The sequence below is a fragment of the Sinohyriopsis cumingii genome, chromosome 9 (assembly GCF_028554795.1).
Source record: "Sinohyriopsis cumingii isolate HCF-2022 chromosome 9, ASM2855479v2, whole genome shotgun sequence".
NCBI lineage: Eukaryota > Metazoa > Mollusca > Bivalvia > Unionida > Unionidae > Sinohyriopsis > Sinohyriopsis cumingii.
Genome location: NC_142969.1, coordinates 79,658,533 through 79,678,079, shown reverse-complemented (window position 1 = coordinate 79,678,079; position 19,547 = coordinate 79,658,533). Strand labels below are relative to the sequence as shown.

The 19,547-nt window shown below is 37.2% G+C and overlaps 1 protein-coding gene across 1 annotated transcript in view; it reads right to left on the bottom strand.

The window, feature by feature from the left end:
• LOC149792090 (zinc transporter ZIP10-like) overlaps positions 1-17,495 on the bottom strand; it is a 21,013-nt gene extending 3,518 nt beyond the window's left edge. The window contains exons 1-7 of the mRNA XM_089969527.1: positions 17,410-17,495; positions 6,185-7,206; positions 5,235-5,487; positions 3,631-3,800; positions 2,575-2,742; positions 1,539-1,653; positions 17-154 (exon numbers count right to left, since the gene is read on the bottom strand). Of these exons, the coding sequence (XP_089825653.1) occupies positions 17-154; positions 1,539-1,653; positions 2,575-2,742; positions 3,631-3,800; positions 5,235-5,487; positions 6,185-7,192 (1,852 nt within the window). The 5' untranslated portion in view covers positions 7,193-7,206; positions 17,410-17,495. The remainder of the gene's footprint in view (positions 1-16; positions 155-1,538; positions 1,654-2,574; positions 2,743-3,630; positions 3,801-5,234; positions 5,488-6,184; positions 7,207-17,409) is intronic.
• Positions 17,496-19,547: the final 2,052 nt, after the last annotated feature.

Below are 19,547 nucleotides of genomic sequence, written 5' to 3'. Positions count from 1 at the left end.
ATGGCTGCCACTGAACTCGGAAATTGGTCGCCACGGTGACTGTGAGAATGTGAATGAGAATGAGAGAATTCTGATTTGTCCAACATTATTACAGCTTCTTCATTGTTACTCTCGGGATAAAGTTTCTGGTGACTTGACTTTGAGGATTTCTGATCTGAAAGTAAACGAAGAATCAAATTGACAGATTGATAGAAAAAATTAAAAATGGAAGTGCTGGTGTCATTAACAAGCAGCAAGCGGTATTATGGACACAATTTTATTTCCCTTTATAGTAATGCTTAATAATGCCAGAATATGTTTTCTTAATATGTTACCAAAACGTTTTATTTTATTTCTTCAGTAAAAGATTATATTCCAATAGATATGTACAAACATAGATACCTTCATTCTCCACCCCTCTCTCTCTCTCTCTCTCTCTCTCTCTCTCTCTCTCTCTCGCACACTTTCACAACACAAAGTTCTTACTTATTTTTGTGTCAACTTCAGCTAGGATAGCATCAATGTCAGTAGATGTGATCAGTCATTTACCAACTGTGTCGATTCAGCTCGGATAGCATACGTGTTAGTAGACGGGATAATATTATTATTCCTATGATTGTTCATTCAAAAGTCTGCCAGGCTTCAAAAGATGGTAATAATGTTTGGGATATGCCATTTACATCTCACCAAGATGCATCAACAGAGCACATTTTCGTGCAGTAATAACAGTCTCAAGATTTCATTTATATCAGTTTTTAATTCAATCAAGAATATAACAGGTCACAAGATTCTAAAACATTAGGTTTTTGTTTATAAAAACAGTGTTAGAGATAAAAGCTGAAACTTTATTTCCAAATGTCAACCCGATGCACACATGGAAAGTAGGTTATGTTGACCTAATTTTGTTTTAGAGTGTAGTGCCTGAAAAATTAATCCATATGTAAAAGCTGATGGTTGTGAGGCTTTTTAATATTAAAAATATATCAGGTGAATTGACCTGGTACAAACACAATGTTGCACTATTTAGTCATATATCCCCATCGTCTTGACTTTTGTACACTCGCTCGGAGTTTTATGATTAGGAAAAAATAGAACAATTTCCAACTATAAGCTTTAGTGTACTTTTTCCACTTCTGTTTTGGCTCTGGTTAAAGTTGCTCAGAATGATAAAAATAATATATGTTAGGTTATTCCCATTTTATAAACTGACTGGTAGTCAAACCATTCAAGGTTTGTTTCAATTGCAAATGCAAAGTCATGGACAACGGCTAGTGCAAATACAAAGTCATAGACAGCTATTACAATAGTGAGACTATAAGCATGTATTTAATATTTTTCCATCCTGATAGGACATAATGTATTATTTCATGATGAATCATAACTATAGTGAATATGCCCTATTTCAAAGTAAAAGGAAATTAACAAACAAGAATGAAACCCTTATCATACCATGATATCTAGTGGACCATTCCTTTTTGTACCTAATATATGCAGTGAACCATTCCAAAACTTAACCAATAACACTAAAATTATGTCATGATATGTTCTACAGACTGTACCTGACGTATCTTGAGTGCTCAAGCATGAACCTTTGTCTGCCACGGCAGACAATTCGCCGAAAGCCTGAGGTAGTGATTGACAACCAAAATTATCTTCCCTTGACAACCTTTGTCTCTGTAAAAGAAATAGAGGCGTCTGTTATTAGAGTTTATTTAAAACATTGTTTCCCTTTCCCCATATTTGTGCATCATGTACCTCTGTAAAACAAAAAAATATGGCACATACGTTTTGTTGCCGTGTTGTTTTTGTTTGGATTAATTGGCCACATGATCTGACACCAAGGGTATTGTACCCTTGATCTTACACCCCTTGGTGATGAAAGAAGTTAAATGATACTAAATGTTGGCATATTCAGTGAATATTCAGTTACATGTCTAATTAACACAGACTTCCGAATTTCTTATTTACCTGCTAAGACACCTCACTAATCAATTTTGCATGTGATATTGCTACGTTTGTTGGTTTTGCTTTGGTGCATTACGGTACAGCAATAAAACAGGTTAATTAGTACTGAGGTAATTGGAGTGAAGTTCCTTGCCCAAGGATGCACCATGGTATTGGTAATTGTCCTGTAACAGAGTAGCATATACAGAATAGGTACCAACTAAATAAATGAACAAATAAATAAAAGTGTAAACAAATGAAGTGATGTTATTATTTCTACTCTGAATACAATTTCACTTCTGCCTTTTTGAATCTGATTAATGGAGGAAACAGAAGACATCAGTAATTCACCTCCTCAGCATGTTTGTATTGAGGGACAAAACAAAAGACACACCAATGAAAGATTAGTATGACTTCAATGCAACGTAAGACTGTACACAAAGGAGCAGTACAGAACACCTCTTCACGTTGTATATCTTATTAACCAAAATCTTTTATTTATTCAAACTATATTTAGTAGCTTCTCTGTATTATTCTTCTTTGTTATTTTTGATGGCTTTTTGTTTTTGTTTTCTGTATTTTACAAAAGATTCTTTTCTGCAGAGATGCGGATAACGTCCTATATGAGAACCTCAACTTTATATGTCAAACCTTTTTCTTCTTTTGCCGTCTTTTGAAACCAGTTAGCATTGTTAAAACATTCTCTACCAGGAAGAAGAAATATATGCTTCCCAAGCAACACAGTCCTTTCAAGACTCCCCCAATATCATGCCCGTCCATCTCGTCATGACTGTGACCATCATCTGCTATTTTTAGTGCCTACAATCATAAAAGGTCAAGTCAAATACAAACGTGCACTAACAATTTATAGGCGAAACAAAAACAGATTACAAATGAAACACAGAATGAACACAAAAAAATGAATGCCTATGAAATGAATGGAATTTTATCAAAAAGGACACAATGTTGAACGATACATTTCTGCTTTGAAAACCCTTTATCATAATACTCCAGGATCGGACTCGTCAAACATACAACATAACATACAATTTTTCATTCTTCCGAGCCGTGCCATTAGTTACGATGAAATAGATATGAACAACTGTCAGTGATGAAAGTCTTTCCTATTTTAATTCCTTCTAGCCATATTAAATGGCAGATTGGCATAACATGAACAAATATGAGAGACCTACTTTATGCAATGGTGTTTTCTAACAAATTTTGTATAATATTTTGCGCCACGGTTCTGATGAATGCTTACGAATGTTTCCTTTGTTGTCTCCTGAAAGACATATGAATCTCGGCTTGCCAACAGATCATACCAATTGCGACCATGTTACGGCAACGTACGGGACAGGCAAGACAATTATCTATGGTCTGCAAACAAATATGTTTCGTTTTCTTGTAGATGGAGAAATAAACAACTACGTTATGGTATGATTTTTGTCGTACAGCTCTCATTTTCCCCGTTTCAGCCACGCACACCGGAATTATTTCATGCTTTCAGGAGTAGTTAACTATCTCCGCGAACATTTGGCGCTGGTTTTAGTCACCAAAATCGAATAGAATGTCTAGTAGAACTAACAGTGATTTACAAATAATGGCAATGAAAAAAAGAGCGCCATATAATTAATTCCCCATGGAATACAGCAATGGCCGATATTTTTATTTAACACACAAAACGATTGCTTACGACATATAGCTTACATGGGGTAACAGATGAAGAAGTGCATCACCCGAGAGCGCTCCAATTGCTAAGGACACCAGGAAGTTCAACAGGTGGTTGTACATCATCTTGTTGGCTATGGGGATTATAACCACACCTAACAACCCGATAATGGAAATGATCACAACGGCAAAACAGCTGAATCCCCAGACTGTAAGAAATAAATACAATGGTGAATATATATATATATATATATATATATATATATATATATATATATATATATATATATATATATATATATATATATATATATCTTGGCAATGATGAAGCTAAAAGCAGCAAGAGTTCTGGATCCGTACGACGCACGTTACATTGGCTTCACACTCATAATTTATACATATTCTTTAAGGGTTTACATTATTCGAAAAACCAACAAGGACTTAGCTCTACGGCGTATCGTTCATTTGTAGTGTTGCAACAGCAGTGACAACCAGATATATAAAATTATAGCGAAGGAAAGGAAACAGAAATCCAATACTGAAATAAAAGCACATGAATTTTTCAGAAATATTTGTCTCCTTAGTCTGAAGTTCATTTTTATAACTGATGCATTTATGTTACATTTCGCAATGAACACATCTTTGCAGTGAGTTCCAATCTTCTTTGGATGTACAAGACTAGGTATTGTAATATATAGGGGTAGATTAACTTTTACTAAGTATGTTGCTGTTGGATGTTAAGGGAATAAAATTATACAATACTAGTAACGTCTTTTAAGATAGCATGTTGCTTTACATTTAATGAGTGCCGTTTTAAAGTTTTGTAACCTTTGATGCAGTCTTTCTTCTGCAGTTGCTCTGAAGGATGGAATGAAGGATTCTAATACCTTCAGTATATCACCTACAAGAGTGCGCAACAATTTGAAAAATGCATATTATTATTACTAGTTGTAGTAGTATTAGTATTATGTATCTGTATGTGTACGTGTGTACAAATTTATAAATTATGTAACATGCAGATTATTATTCAAATATATATGTTCTTGTGATTAAAATACATGTAACTGTACCGATTAAATGCCAGTTTCTAAAATTCTCGGCAATTGATCCCTTTCTTTAACAACTTAAGGGCAATCTAAGGTGCTTAGAAATGCATTCTTCCAGAGACATCTTTACACAAAAATAAATCAAGTGATTTGGGTTTTTTCAAAAAAAAATCACATCTGGCCCATCTAATATTTCTTTGCTCTTCCATAGTGAAATAATTCACATTATTTTTGCGAGGCTTCATTCCCTTCAACTAAGAAAATTACACGGTTATTTTAATCTCTTTTATGTACACCCACGCCCCCACTCTACCACCACACATATATGTATGTATATATATATATATATATATATATATATATATATATATATATATATATATATATCGTTTTGTGCACATTCCTGATAAACTATATATATATATATATATATATATATATATATATATATATATATATATATATATATATATATAAATGACAGACAGAAAAGACAGGCAGACAGACAGAGTGACAGACATGTAGAGACAGAGCGAGTATTTAATATAAATATATATATATAAGGAGAAGGTATTCTATTTAGGATATAAAGCAAACCTTTGGCTGGAATTTCCGATATTTCGTAATCAATCTGTCTTGTGATGTCTTCGTGATGTTCATGTGGAGATTCTTCGTCATCCTTCGTTTGATGACCGAGAGGGTCAAACAACGTCGCCATGGAAGAATCCCGTAATTTCCACTTGTCCAACTCGTATAGCAATGCTGGACAAAGATCAACAAATTCTGACATTGTTATTTCCTCCCCATCTCCAAAAGTGTAGGCTTTCCAAATATCATGTGGCGTAAGACACTGTAAAGCAGAATAAGATAAATGTAAGAATAAAATATATATGGCATTGTCCTTTCCCATGGCCAAGGTCTTGAAAGACACATTCAGTATCTCACATTCCTGATAAAATAATACAACCTAATAAAGTATCACCAATTTATTCGCGTGAACTACCAAAACATAAAATTTGAGTAAAATTAACACAATTCTTTGAAACGCGTCAATTTGTTTAAGAGAAAACCATACACATAGTCACACATAAAAAAAACGTTTTATCGTTTTGTGATGCACTGTTCTGATGTGCTGTATATATAATTGCACATACAATTTTATAAGAACACACACACACACAGATATATATATATATATATATATATATATATATATATATATATATATATATATATATATATATATATATATATATATATATATATATATATATATATATATATATTAACCAGCTAAACGATAGCACAGATATTTCCTAGCTGAATGCAAATTTAACGTTTCTCCTCTTCTTGTATCAGTTGACTTAATCTTATTTGAAACTATTAGAATATCACGGTCCTGTTTTTAGGAGTCCAGCAAATATATTTCAGTCAAAAAACAATTTAATTTAAAAACGATTTTCAATGCTAGGCATTTTTCTAAAGAAGTTTTAGGATATTATTGATGTTCAAGGAATTGTCAGATGCTTTTTTAATTCTTAACAAACCTGTTTTGAAATGGCATCGTCGTCGATTGCTCTACTGTGCTTTGTTTGAGGATGAAGATCACGGTAGCCCTTATACTCTTTGCTCATATCACGAATGGCATTTTGGCCGATGTCTCTTTGTATGTAATATGCATTGTTACCGTTTATGTTCATGTCGCTGTCTTCCATATGTTTGTGTTCATTTGTTTCAATGCTATGATCATACACGTGTTCTGCCTTGGTTGAATTGTTTATCACACTCTGATTAGTCTCTTTAAAAGAAGTTGTATTTATCCCCCCATGAGTCAGACTGTATACCATTTCACTTGGGTGTTGAACGTGTTCTGTATGGTTTATGGGGGAATGATGGCTTTGTAAATATTGTACCGGAAGTGGCACCATCTCCGAATGTCTTGGAAGTATGCCATCAGAATTCCTTTTATCGAAATCATCAGTTTTTGAATCTTCTTTATTGATGGTAGCCACGATGCCATAGTGATTAGTACTGTCATAAATTTGAACGAAGGTAGTGTTATGATGTTCTGTGCCATTGGCATAAACATGTGTTGAAACATATACATCTCTTTTATATTTATTTTTAACTGATGCTTCTGGAAAGTGAGTATGATTTTCATGTTTTAACACAAACTTTTCTAAACTGTTAAAACTGTCAGATGTCATGTTATTTTCAGGGACATATATATTTTGCAATCTTATATGATCTAACATGTGCTCAAAGCCTTCAAAAGAAAGCGTTTCACCGGTTCCGTATTTTTCAAATAACTTCAGAACAAACCAATTTCTTTTTTCAGTTAAAATTGCTTTTCTTTCTGACTGGTAGTCCCCATATATGACAGTCCGTTTGAAGCTTTCGGCCTGAGTTGTCTCAGCATGGTCAGGTAGAGTTATCGACTCCTTGTCTGATTGAATACTCCACCCCTCTTCTATATTTTCACTTGGGAGACATGGAAGATGGCGGAACAACACAAGACAGAAAATGCAGACTCCGAATATGGGAGAGACGCACATTGTATTCTAAAAGCCTGAAAAAAACGTCAACAATAATATTAAGTATCAAAATATAATAAATACATCCATTAATGCATGACGATGTTGTAATACAGATAAAAAAGGCATCCGGAATCATAGCGAGTCACCAAAATGCGTATACATTGCTTCGTTACAAAAAGAGAAACTGGAAATATAGGTCATGGTGAATATACTTATATCAGTGAAAAGTAGACTTACATCAAGTCCTCGCTTCGATATAGTTCCTATTCTTTATGGGGTTTTTTGTGTTCCCCAAGTGCCTTGTTGACTTTAAAATTGCTACAACGTTTTATTGATAAGGCAAAATTTGGTATTGAAGAGTCACATGATGATGGGTTGCAGTAAATAATACTGTTCTAGGATTTTATACCAGTCTAAATATATCTTTGAATATTTCCTCTGTGCCTTTTTATTTTTTAAGCGAAGACAATTGTTAGATTTCATAATTAATAGCCTTTAAAATACTGAGCTCTCAAAATGTCCGCTCAAAAATGCCTAAAATTACTTTGTATTTTATAAACAAGCTCATATGTTAATTCAATTGTGTTAATATGGCTATAACAAAAATAGACTGTATCATTAATACTGTGTTGCTATTTAGTAAGGTTATTACTTTTGTATTCCGGTTTTCTGTTACGTTGGAATCATGCATTTGAAATGCAGTGACAAATCTCAACATGCTATTTATATGTTAATTGCACTCCTAACTCGGTAATATTATTGGGAAGTTTGACGCTGGATGAAGATTCCACGTATATGTCTAATCTCAAAAGAATCAAACAACGTGTGTAATAGTGAAACACCTATTTGATGATAGTATGTTTTAAAATCCCCAAGTGCAATTTGTAACTGAGTGGAGTTGAGAAACCTCTTTGATGAACCAAGCAGCTGTAAATATGTATTTAAAATATTATAATTTTTCGCATATTATATTTTTTACATTTTGTGTTATATATGTTTGTCTAGAAAGAATTTTTTAAATTCAAAAGATAAAATAAATACAAAAACTTTAAAGACATTAAAATTCAATGATCAGCTATATATTTTGTGAGTATGAAAATGGCCTAGATCACATTGTATGAATATGAAAATGGCCTAGATCACATCGTATGAGTATGAAAATTTCCTAGATCACATTGTATGAGTATGAAAATGGCCTAGATCACATTGTATGAGTATGAAAATGGCCTAGATCACATGTCTTATAAAAGAATAACATATTCAGCAGATACAAAGAAGCACAACAGCAGCGTCTTAATCGTTTTCCTTTTCATCTTCCTTCTTCTTGCTGGTGTTCTAGTTCTATTTTGTCATTGTTCTCATGTTGTATTTATCATCACTATAAACATCATCATCATCCAAACAAATTCACTGCATATAATCAATATATAAATAGTGCGATTTTTCAACGAAACCTATTGCAACAAGTATTGCGATAGCCTTTTTTCTTTTGGTTACCACTCCAGTTTGTTGTGGTTATGTTAATATAGCTCACTGGTACAGATTGATATTAATACTGGCCTCCAGTTTGTTGTGGTTGTGTTCCCAATGCTCAGTGATACAGGCTGATGTTAATGACTGTATGTCAGCTATATATCGTCAGCTTAAGAGTCGTACAAATCCATACACGTAGTCAAGTTCCTTTTAACTGAAGTGTGTGGCATGGGCATGGACATGGAAAACGTTTTAAGATTCATGAAATGTAATCATTTAAATGCTAGGAATTTATCATGTAGTCCCTGCACCCTCTTTTCTAGAACAAATTTAGCCATCGGAAATATCCGGCTGTGCCAAAACAAAACATGTCTGTAAATAGAGTAAGTCAAATGTTTTCTGGCCGAATACATACTATAAATATTAGAAATATCATACACGCATAAAACAGAATGCCATAATGTTTCATGAAGTAAATTTGCACTTGGGTGCACCTTTAAAAACTATTTTCGACAAATACATTTACATTAAGTCATTATTCTTAGTTACTGTGTCCTTCAGAATTAATTTAGTTTACAAAGTCCACGTAATCTTTGAATTAATCACATATAAACATGGCAGTTACTTTAAGTTGTATTACTGTATATTTCCTTAGATTTGCAGTGACCTGAACTTTTTTATATTGACTAAACAATCAACACCATTCTTATTTACATAATGCAATTGTGCCATCGAATTTTCTCAATGTAAGTAGTCTAAAGTTTAATATGTTAAGCAGAACCAATATTTTATTATTTCAATCACAGCTACCACAAAATTCACTTTGGACAGGCATGCAACAAGGATGGATTTCAATCACAGCTACCACGACATTCACTTTGGACAGGCATGCCACAATGATGGATTTCAATCACAGCTACCGGGATATTTAATTTAGGCAGGCATGCCAGAAGTATGGAGTTCAATAACAGCTACCACGAAATTTACTTTCGACAGGCATGCCACAAGGATGGATTTCAATCACAGCTACCACGACATTTAATTTGGACAGGCATGCCACAGGGATGGATTTCAATCACAGCTACCACGAAATTTACTTTGGACTGGCATGCCACAGCTACCATGATATTCACTTTGGACAGGCATGCCACAAGGATGGATTTCAATCACAGCTACAATGACATTCACTTTGGACAGGCATGCCACAATGATCGATTTCAAGCACAGCTACCATGGCATTCACTTTGGACAGGCGGGCTACAAGGATGGATTTCAATCACAGCTACCACGACATTCACTTTGGACAGGCATGCTACAAGGATGGATTTCAATCACAGCTACCATGGCATTCACTTTGAACAGGCATGCCACAAGGATGGATTTCAATCACAGCTACCACGACATTTATTTTTGACAGGCATGCCAAAAGGTTGGATTTCAATCACAGCTACCATGGCATTCACTTTGGACAGGCATGCTACAAGGATGGATTTCAATCACAGCTACTATGACATTCACTTTGGACAGGCATGCTACAAGGATGGATTTCAATCACAGCTACCATGGCATTCACTTTGAACAGGCATGCCACAAGGATGGATTTCAATCACAGCTACCACGACATTTACTTTAGACAGGCGTGCCACAAGGATGGATTTCAATCACAGATACCATGGCATTCACTTTGGACAGGCGGGCTACAAGGATGGATTTTAATCACAGCTACCACGACATTCACTTTGGACAGGGATGCTACAAGGATGGATTTCAATCACAGCTACCATGGCATTGACTTTGGACAGGCATGCCACAAGGATGGATTTCAATCACAGCTACCACGACATTTACTTTGGACAGGCGTTACACAATGATCAATTTCAATCAGAGCTACCATGGCATTCACTTTGGGCAGGCATGCCACAAGGATGGATTTCAATCACAGCTACCATGACATTCACTTTGGACAGGCATGCTATAAGGATGGATTTTGGACAGGCATGCTATAAGGATGGATTTCAAGCACAGCTACCATGGCATTGACTTTGGACAGGCATGCTACAAAGATGGATTTCAACCACAGCTACCATGGCATTCACTTTGAACAGGCATGCCACAAGGATGGATTTCAATCACAGCTATCACGACATTCACTTTGGACAGGCATGCTACAAGGATGGATTTCGATCACAGCTACCATGGCATTCACTTTGGACAAGCATGCTACAAGGATGGATTTCAATCACAGCTGCCACGACATTCACTTCGGACAGGCATGACACAAGGATGGATTTCAATCACAGCTACCATGACATTCACTTTCGACAGGCATGCTACAAGGATGGATTTCAATCACAGCTACCATGACATTCACTTTGGACAGGCATGCCACAAGGATGGATTTTAAGCACAGCTACCATGGCATTCACTTTGGACAGGCATGCCACAAGGATGGATTTCAATCACAGCTACCATGGCATTCACTTTGAACAGGCATGACACAAGGATGGATTTCAATCACAGCTACCACGAAATTTAGTTTGGACAGGCATACCACAAGGATGGATTTCAATCACAGCTACCATGGCATTCACTTTGGATAGGCACACTACAAGGATGGATTTCAACCACAGCTACCATGACATTCACTTTGGACAGGCATGACACAAGGATGGATTTCAATCACAGCTACCACGAAATTTACTTTGGACAGGCGTGCCACAAGGATGGATTTCAATCACAGTTACCTTGGCATTCACTTTGGAAAGGCAGGACACAAGGATGGATTTCAATCACAGCTACCAGGACATTTACTTTAGACAGGCATGACACAAGGATGGATTTCAATTACAGCTACTATGACATTCACTTTGGACAGGCATGACACAAGGATGGATTTCAATCACAGCTACCACGGCATTCAATTTGGACAGGCATGACACAAGGATGGATTTCAATCACAGCTACTATGGCATTAACTTTGGACAGGCATGACACAAGGATGGATTTCAATCACAGCTACCATGGTGTTCACTTTGGACAGGCATGCCACAAGGATGGATTTCAATCACAGCTACCATGGCATTAACTTTGGACAGGCATGACACAAGGATGGATTTCAACCACAGCTACCATGGCATTCACTTTGGACAGGCATGACACAAGGATGGATTTCAATCACAGCTACCATGACATTCACTTTGGACAGGCATGCTACAAGGATGGATTTCAATCACAGCTACCATGACATTCACTTTGGACAGGCATGCCACAAGGATGGATTTTAAGCACAGCTACCATGGCATTCACTTTGGACAGGCATGCCACAAGGATGGATTTCAATCACAGCTACCATGGCATTCACTTTGAACAGGCATGACACAAGGATGGATTTCAGTCACAGCTACCACGAAATTTAGTTTGGACAGGCATACCACAAGGATGGATTTCAATCACAGCTACCATGGCATTCACTTTGGATAGGCACACTACAAGGATGGATTTCAACCACAGCTACCATGACATTCACTTTGGACAGGCATGACACAAGGATGGATTTCAATCACAGCTACCACGAAATTTACTTTGGACAGGCGTGCCACAAGGATGGATTTCAATCACAGTTACCTTGGCATTCACTTTGGAAAGGCAGGACACAAGGATGGATTTCAATCACAGCTACCAGGACATTTACTTTAGACAGGCATGACACAAGGATGGATTTCAATTACAGCTACTATGACATTCACTTTGGACAGGCATGACACAAGGATGGACTTCAATCACAGCTACTATGGCATTAACTTTAGACAGGCATGACACAAGGATGGATTTCAATTACAGCTACCATGGCATTCACTTTGGACAGTCATGACACAAGGATGGATTTCAATCACATCTACCATGGCATTAACTTTGGACAGGCATGACACAAGGATGGATTTCAATTACAGCTACCATGGCATTCACTTTGGGCAGGCATGACACAAGGATGGATTTCAATCACAGCTACCATGGCATTCACTTTGGACAAGCATGACACAAGGATGGATTTCAATCACAGCTACCACGGCATTCACTTTGGACAGACATGACACAAGGATGGATTTCAATCACAGCTACCATGGCATTCACTTTGGACAGGCATGACACAAGGATGGATTTCAATCACAGCTACCATGGCATTAACTTTGGACAGGCATGACACAAGGATGGATTTCAATCACAGCTACCACGACATTCAATTTGGACAGGCATGACACAAGGATGGATTTCAATCACAGCTACTATGGCATTAACTTTGGACAGGCATGACACAAGGATGGATTTCAATCACAGCTACCATGGTGTTCACTTTGGACAGGCATGCCACAAGGATGGATTTCAATCACAGCTACCATGGCATTAACTTTGGACAGGCATGACACAAGGATGGATTTCAACCACAGCTACCATGGCATTCACTTTGGACAGGCATGACACAAGGATGGATTTCAATCACAGCTACCATGACATTCACTTTGGACAGGCATGCTACAAGGATGGATTTCAATCACAGCTACCATGACATTCACTTTGGACAGGCATGCCACAAGGATGGATTTTAAGCACAGCTACCATGGCATTCACTTTGGACAGGCATGCCACAAGGATGGATTTCAATCACAGCTACCATGGCATTCACTTTGAACAGGCATGACACAAGGATGGATTTCAATCACAGCTACCACGAAATTTAGTTTGGACAGGCATACCACAAGGATGGATTTCAATCACAGCTACCATGGCATTCACTTTGGATAGGCACACTACAAGGATGGATTTCAATCACAGCTACCATGACATTCACTTTGGACAGGCATGACACAAGGATGGATTTCAATCACAGCTACCACGAAATTTACTTTGGACAGGCATGCCACAAGGATGGATTTCAATCACAGTTACCTTGGCATTCACTTTGGAAAGGCAGGACACAAGGATGGATTTCAATCACAGCTACCAGGACATTTACTTTAGACAGGCATGACACAAGGATGGATTTCAATTACAGCTACTATGACATTCACTTTGGACAGGCATGACACAAGGATGGACTTCAATCACAGCTACTATGGCATTAACTTTAGACAGGCATGACACAAGGATGGATTTCAATTACAGCTACCATGGCATTCACTTTGGACAGTCATGACACAAGGATGGATTTCAATCACATCTACCATGGCATTAACTTTGGACAGGCATGACACAAGGATGGATTTCAATTACAGCTACCATGGCATTCACTTTGGGCAGGCATGACACAAGGATGGATTTCAATCACAGCTACCATGGCATTCACTTTGGACAAGCATGACACAAGGATGGATTTCAATCACAGCTACCACGGCATTCACTTTGGACAGACATGACACAAGGATGGATTTCAATCACAGCTACCATGGCATTCACTTTGGACAGGCATGACACAAGGATGGATTTCAATCACATCTACCATGGCATTAACTTTGGACAGGCATGACACAAGGATGGATTTCAATTACAGCTACCATGGCATTCACTTTGGACAGGCATGACACAAGGATGGATTTCAATCACAGCTACCGTGGCATTAACTTTGGACAGGCATGACACGAGGATGAATTTCAATCACAGCTGCCATGGTATTCACTTTGGACAGGCATGCCACAAGGATGGATTTCAATCACAGCTACCATGGCATTCACTTTGGACAGGCATGACACAAGGATGGATTTCAACCACAGCTACCATGGCATTCACTTTGGACAGGCATGACACAAGGATGGATTTCAATCACAGCTACCACGAAATTTACTTTGGACAGGCATGACACAAGGATGGATTTCAATCACAGCTACCATAGCATTCGCTTTAGACGGGCATGCCACAAGGATGGATTTCAATCACAGCTACCATGGCATTCAGTTTGGACAGTCATGACACAAGGATGGATTTCAATCACAGCTACCATGGCATTAACTTTGGACAGGCATGACACAAGGATGGATTTCAATCACAGCTACTATGGCATTAACTTTGGACAGGCATGACACAAGGATGGATTTCAATCACAGCTACCATGGTGTTCACTTTGGACAGGCATGCCACAAGGATGGATTTCAATCACAGCTACCATGGCATTAACTTTGGACAGGCATGACACAAGGATGGATTTCAATCACAGCTACCATGGCATTCACTTTGGACAGTCATGACACAAGGATGGATTTCAATCACAGCTACCATGGCATTAACTTTGGACAGGCATGACACAAGGATGGATTTCAATCACAGCTACCACGGCATTCAATTTGGACAGGCATGACACAAGGATGGATTTCAATCACAGCTACTATGGCATTAACTTTGGACAGGCATGACACAAGGATGGATTTCAATCACAGCTACCATGGTGTTCACTTTGGACAGGCATGCCACAAGGATGGATTTCAATCACAGCTACCATGGCATTAACTTTGGACAGGCATGACACAAGGATGGATTTCAACCACAGCTACCATGGCATTCACTTTGGACAGGCATGACACAAGGATGGATTTCAATCACAGCTACCACGAAATTTACTTTGGACAGGCATGACACAAGGATGGATTTCAATCACAGCTACAATAGCATTCGCTTTAGACAGACATGACACAAGGATAGATTTCAATTACAGCTACCATGGCATTCACTTTGGACAGGCATGACACAAGGATGGATCCAAGCGTGCTAATCAGAATTAAAGTTAATGTGTAGGAACAAGTCATTCAGAACGATGTACATTTTTATTGAACAGCCTATTTTGTATGTAAACTCTTTTCTTTTTCGCTTTCAGTCAGTGCAGCTGAACATGAAACCTTTACCCTCAAATCGACTGACTTCTTCCTAGTCCTATGATAGAGTCGCTAACAACGTATGGTAAAGGTCAGTGGGCTGAAGCTAAAGTTCTTAAATTCGTGGAGGAAACCAAAACCTAAAACTGCGGACTGAATTAAAATTCGCACATTGTGAAGTCTGGTGCAACTTGAGAATAGCAAAACTTCCACTGAAAATTTCATAAGCTTAAATGACAGCGTAATGAGTAGATTCACACATATCAACGTTAAAAAGATAGTAATCGAGACCAACAAGGTAATGTAATTAGGTAACATCCAAATTTCGGAATGAATGCAAAAACATGCAAATATATACAGGTCAAAATATTAAGTCCATTCTTACTAAGGTTAATTAAGAGAGAAAGACAAAATGAATTATTCATCACTCATTTTTGTGATAGAAGCAAAATTCTTCTCATAAATAATAACCAGAAGATGAATTTTGAAATAAAATGTAAATTACAGATATAACACAGACAGACTAATCTATGCTTATAGATAAATGACTCAGTTCATCATCCATCCATCTCAACACTAGAACTTTCATTCGCGATAATCAAAGTATAAGCATTAATTCCTGCATATTTACATACTGAAATTCACACCGACTGAATTTAATTATGTCCTGCATACGTGACATTGTACATGGAAAGGCTTAGCACACGCGTGTAAATGTAAGGCGGTCCCCTTGACAGATCACTGACATCTTACATCTGTCTGTGTGGGTTCGAGTGTAGGACTTGGAAAATGCGTGTATGTGAGAAAGATTGCCGGTAGTTACCTGCATGTCGGTTGCTCTTCCCGGAGTTTTCCCGGGCTCTTCCTCCACAAATATATATTGTCCGCAATGTATAGCCTATCACGTAATGAAAGATGGCATTACATCTTTAACAGCAACAAGACTCAGATCCGAGAGTTTATAATCTTGCCATTGACATTACCAAACTGATGCCGGAACAAAAATAAAGAGCTTGATTTGGACGGTTCTGAGTCTTTCCCGAGTGCTTTGACAAACATTTGCCGGAGCACAAGTAAAGAGTTGGATTCCTAGGGTGCCCGATTGCTCTCCTGACACACGTTTGACAGCAGCATAAGTAAAACGTTTGATTCCAAGGGTTCATATCCCCCTGGGTACTCTGACAAGCATTTGCCTGGGTCTAATTAAAGAATTTTATCATCATTTTCTTCGCATTATTTCCCGTGAGCCCTAACAAACCTTTGCCAGAGTAATGTAAACAGTTTGATTATAATGATTCAAAGTCCTTCCGAAGTGGTCTGAAGAAAAAAATTCAGCAACACAAGTACACAGCTTGATCAGAGATTTCAATTCTTCCACGAATTTTTTCTTGTCAGTGTTTGCTAGAACACAAGGAAAGAGTTTGATTTTTGACGAAAGAAAAGCTTAAGTAGACATATATAAGAGATTATTTCAAAGGAATTAAGACTGACAAAAAAATTCAAGATTCAGGATGGAGTGGTTCTATTCATGGTGCAATGGCAAACGTTTCTGTTCATCACATTTGTGATTTCTATCTTCTCACGACAAATTAAATATCACATAAATTATATGCAACATATCTTTAAAAGGAATTGGTGTTGGCATAAAAATAACACAGTTTTCCCTTCAATTATTTTCATATCTGATTAAATTTAAAAAAATTAAATTTGACAAAGATGAAGGAGTAAAGATAGCAATAGAGCACATGTGATTATTTCAAATCAACCATTGAATATGTCAGTTATTTTTAACGCGAGAATGTTGAAAATATATTTTGTCGAAATAGTTATCTGCGAAATGTTCTGTTTTTGAAAATTGTACTTGATTTAACGTTTTTATTATAAAGGTGAAATTAATGATTTTACCTGCACAATTTCTCGCTGACATCAAACACAGTACGATACTGACTGCATGAAGATTAAGACACCTGTTAAAACCCAGCCTGTCAATCGTTCGGAAAGTAATTATGAAGTTGGTTTCATGTTTATAATCACTCAAAACGCTGATATGCAAATTAAATTCGTAACCGACACCAATTGGGGTTTCAATAAACTGTATCAATCTTAATTAATCTTCCTGTGAATGGTAATGAAGTCTGTATATTGTCAAACAGTTCGAAAAGTAAATTTATATTTGGATGCAGTTAATCTTCCTGTGAATGGTAAATGAAGTCTGTACTTTGTCAAAACGTTTGAAAAGTAAATTTATAGTTGGGTCCAGATACTAATAATAATAATAATAACAACAACAACAACAACAACAACAATAATAATAATAACAATGAGGACGTGGTATAGCGTATATCTTTAGAAGCTCTAAGCGCTTTACAAATTAGACACCTATAACATAAAACAACATATATAATGATACTATTACAAAAAAAAACCCCATGAAATTAGAAAACATACAAAATATGCTGAAAATATTTAAAGAAATAGTATTAGGTCCTTAAGAGTGTTCTTGCAGTCGAAATAATTGAGTTTTAAGAGCACTCTTGAATGAGATTACTGTGTCTTTGTTTCTAAGTTCAGTGGGCAATTTATTCCACGTTGCTTGGTTCTAGTATGCAAAAGAACGTTTTCCATATGACTTCGTTTTCGTAGTGGGAATAATGAGTATAAAATTGTCAGAAGAGGAGTGTACACATGGGTGAGGTCGGATAGATATGTTCGACTGGAGACCGTCAGTGAAACGTAGCACAAAGAACAAATGTTATGTTTGATTCTGGATCGAATGGATAGCCAGTGTAGGGTACAGAGCAGAGGATATGTGTGCTCTGATCGTGGTACTCTAAAGTATGATCCAAACAGCTGTGTTTTGAACTTTTTGAAGTTTCTGAGGTAGATATTGAGATGCAACAGACAGAATTGAGTTACAATAGTCCAGTCTTGAATGTACTAATAAACACACAAGTGTTTTAGTGGCATCAACTGAAAGATATTTGCGAATGGAGCTGATGCGTCTCAGCTCAAGATATGCAGCCTTGCATATGTTCATGACATGTTGGTGCAGTGTGATAGTACTGTCCAGAGTAAGACGTTCTGGCTGTGTGAATTTAATGTTGGTGTTGCTGATATTTATTGTTTGAGGTAAAGGATGTGAATGATAAAGTCTTTGTGTTGTGATCAGAATGGCCTCAGTTTTATCATCATTCATCGACAGCTTGTTACATATCATTCATGACCTCACATCAGAAATGCACATCTCTACACCTTGGATGGTAGCATCAACTTCAGTTGGGTGGCTAGATTTATATATTCGGGTGTCGTCATCGTACAATTTGTGAGACACTGGGTGGTGATCTATGTCACTTGAGAGTGGCTGAGTGTATAGAATGAAGAGAACAGGTCCAAGAACAAACCCCTGTGGAACACAACAACATACATTAACTGGGCTGGAGTGTATTACATTTGCAGACACAATTTATGTCCTGTTGACCAGGTATGACTTGAACCACAGTAAGGCTGTGACATGAATGCCAAATACATGCCAAGTACATGCTGGAGACGGTGAAGTAATATATCATGGTCTATTGTGTCAAATGCTGCGAACAAATCAAGGAGGGTGATGACTGTAATCTTTCCGCTGTCCAAAGCAGAGGGAATGTCATTAACGACTTTTAGAAGAGTAGTTTCAATAATGTGGCAAGGGCGATATGCAGATTATACATTGCTTAAAAGACTCTTTGAATTCAGATGAGATGCAAGCTGGGATAGAACAACCTTTTCTAAGAGTTTTGATATGAATTGGAGACTAGAAACTGGGCGGTAGTTCTTTAAATCGTTATTGTCGAGTGTTGGTTTCTTCAGCAGAGGCTTTACAATGGCAGTTTTGAAAAATGATGTGAATTGCCCAGATGAGAGACATGTATTAATAACATCAGTTAGTGAAGGCAATACTGGATCTAAGCACTCAAGCAGCAGTGATGTTGGAATTGGATCAAGTTCGCATGACTTTGTAACTCTTCATCAGGATTGTACGTACGAAATCCATAGAGACAGGT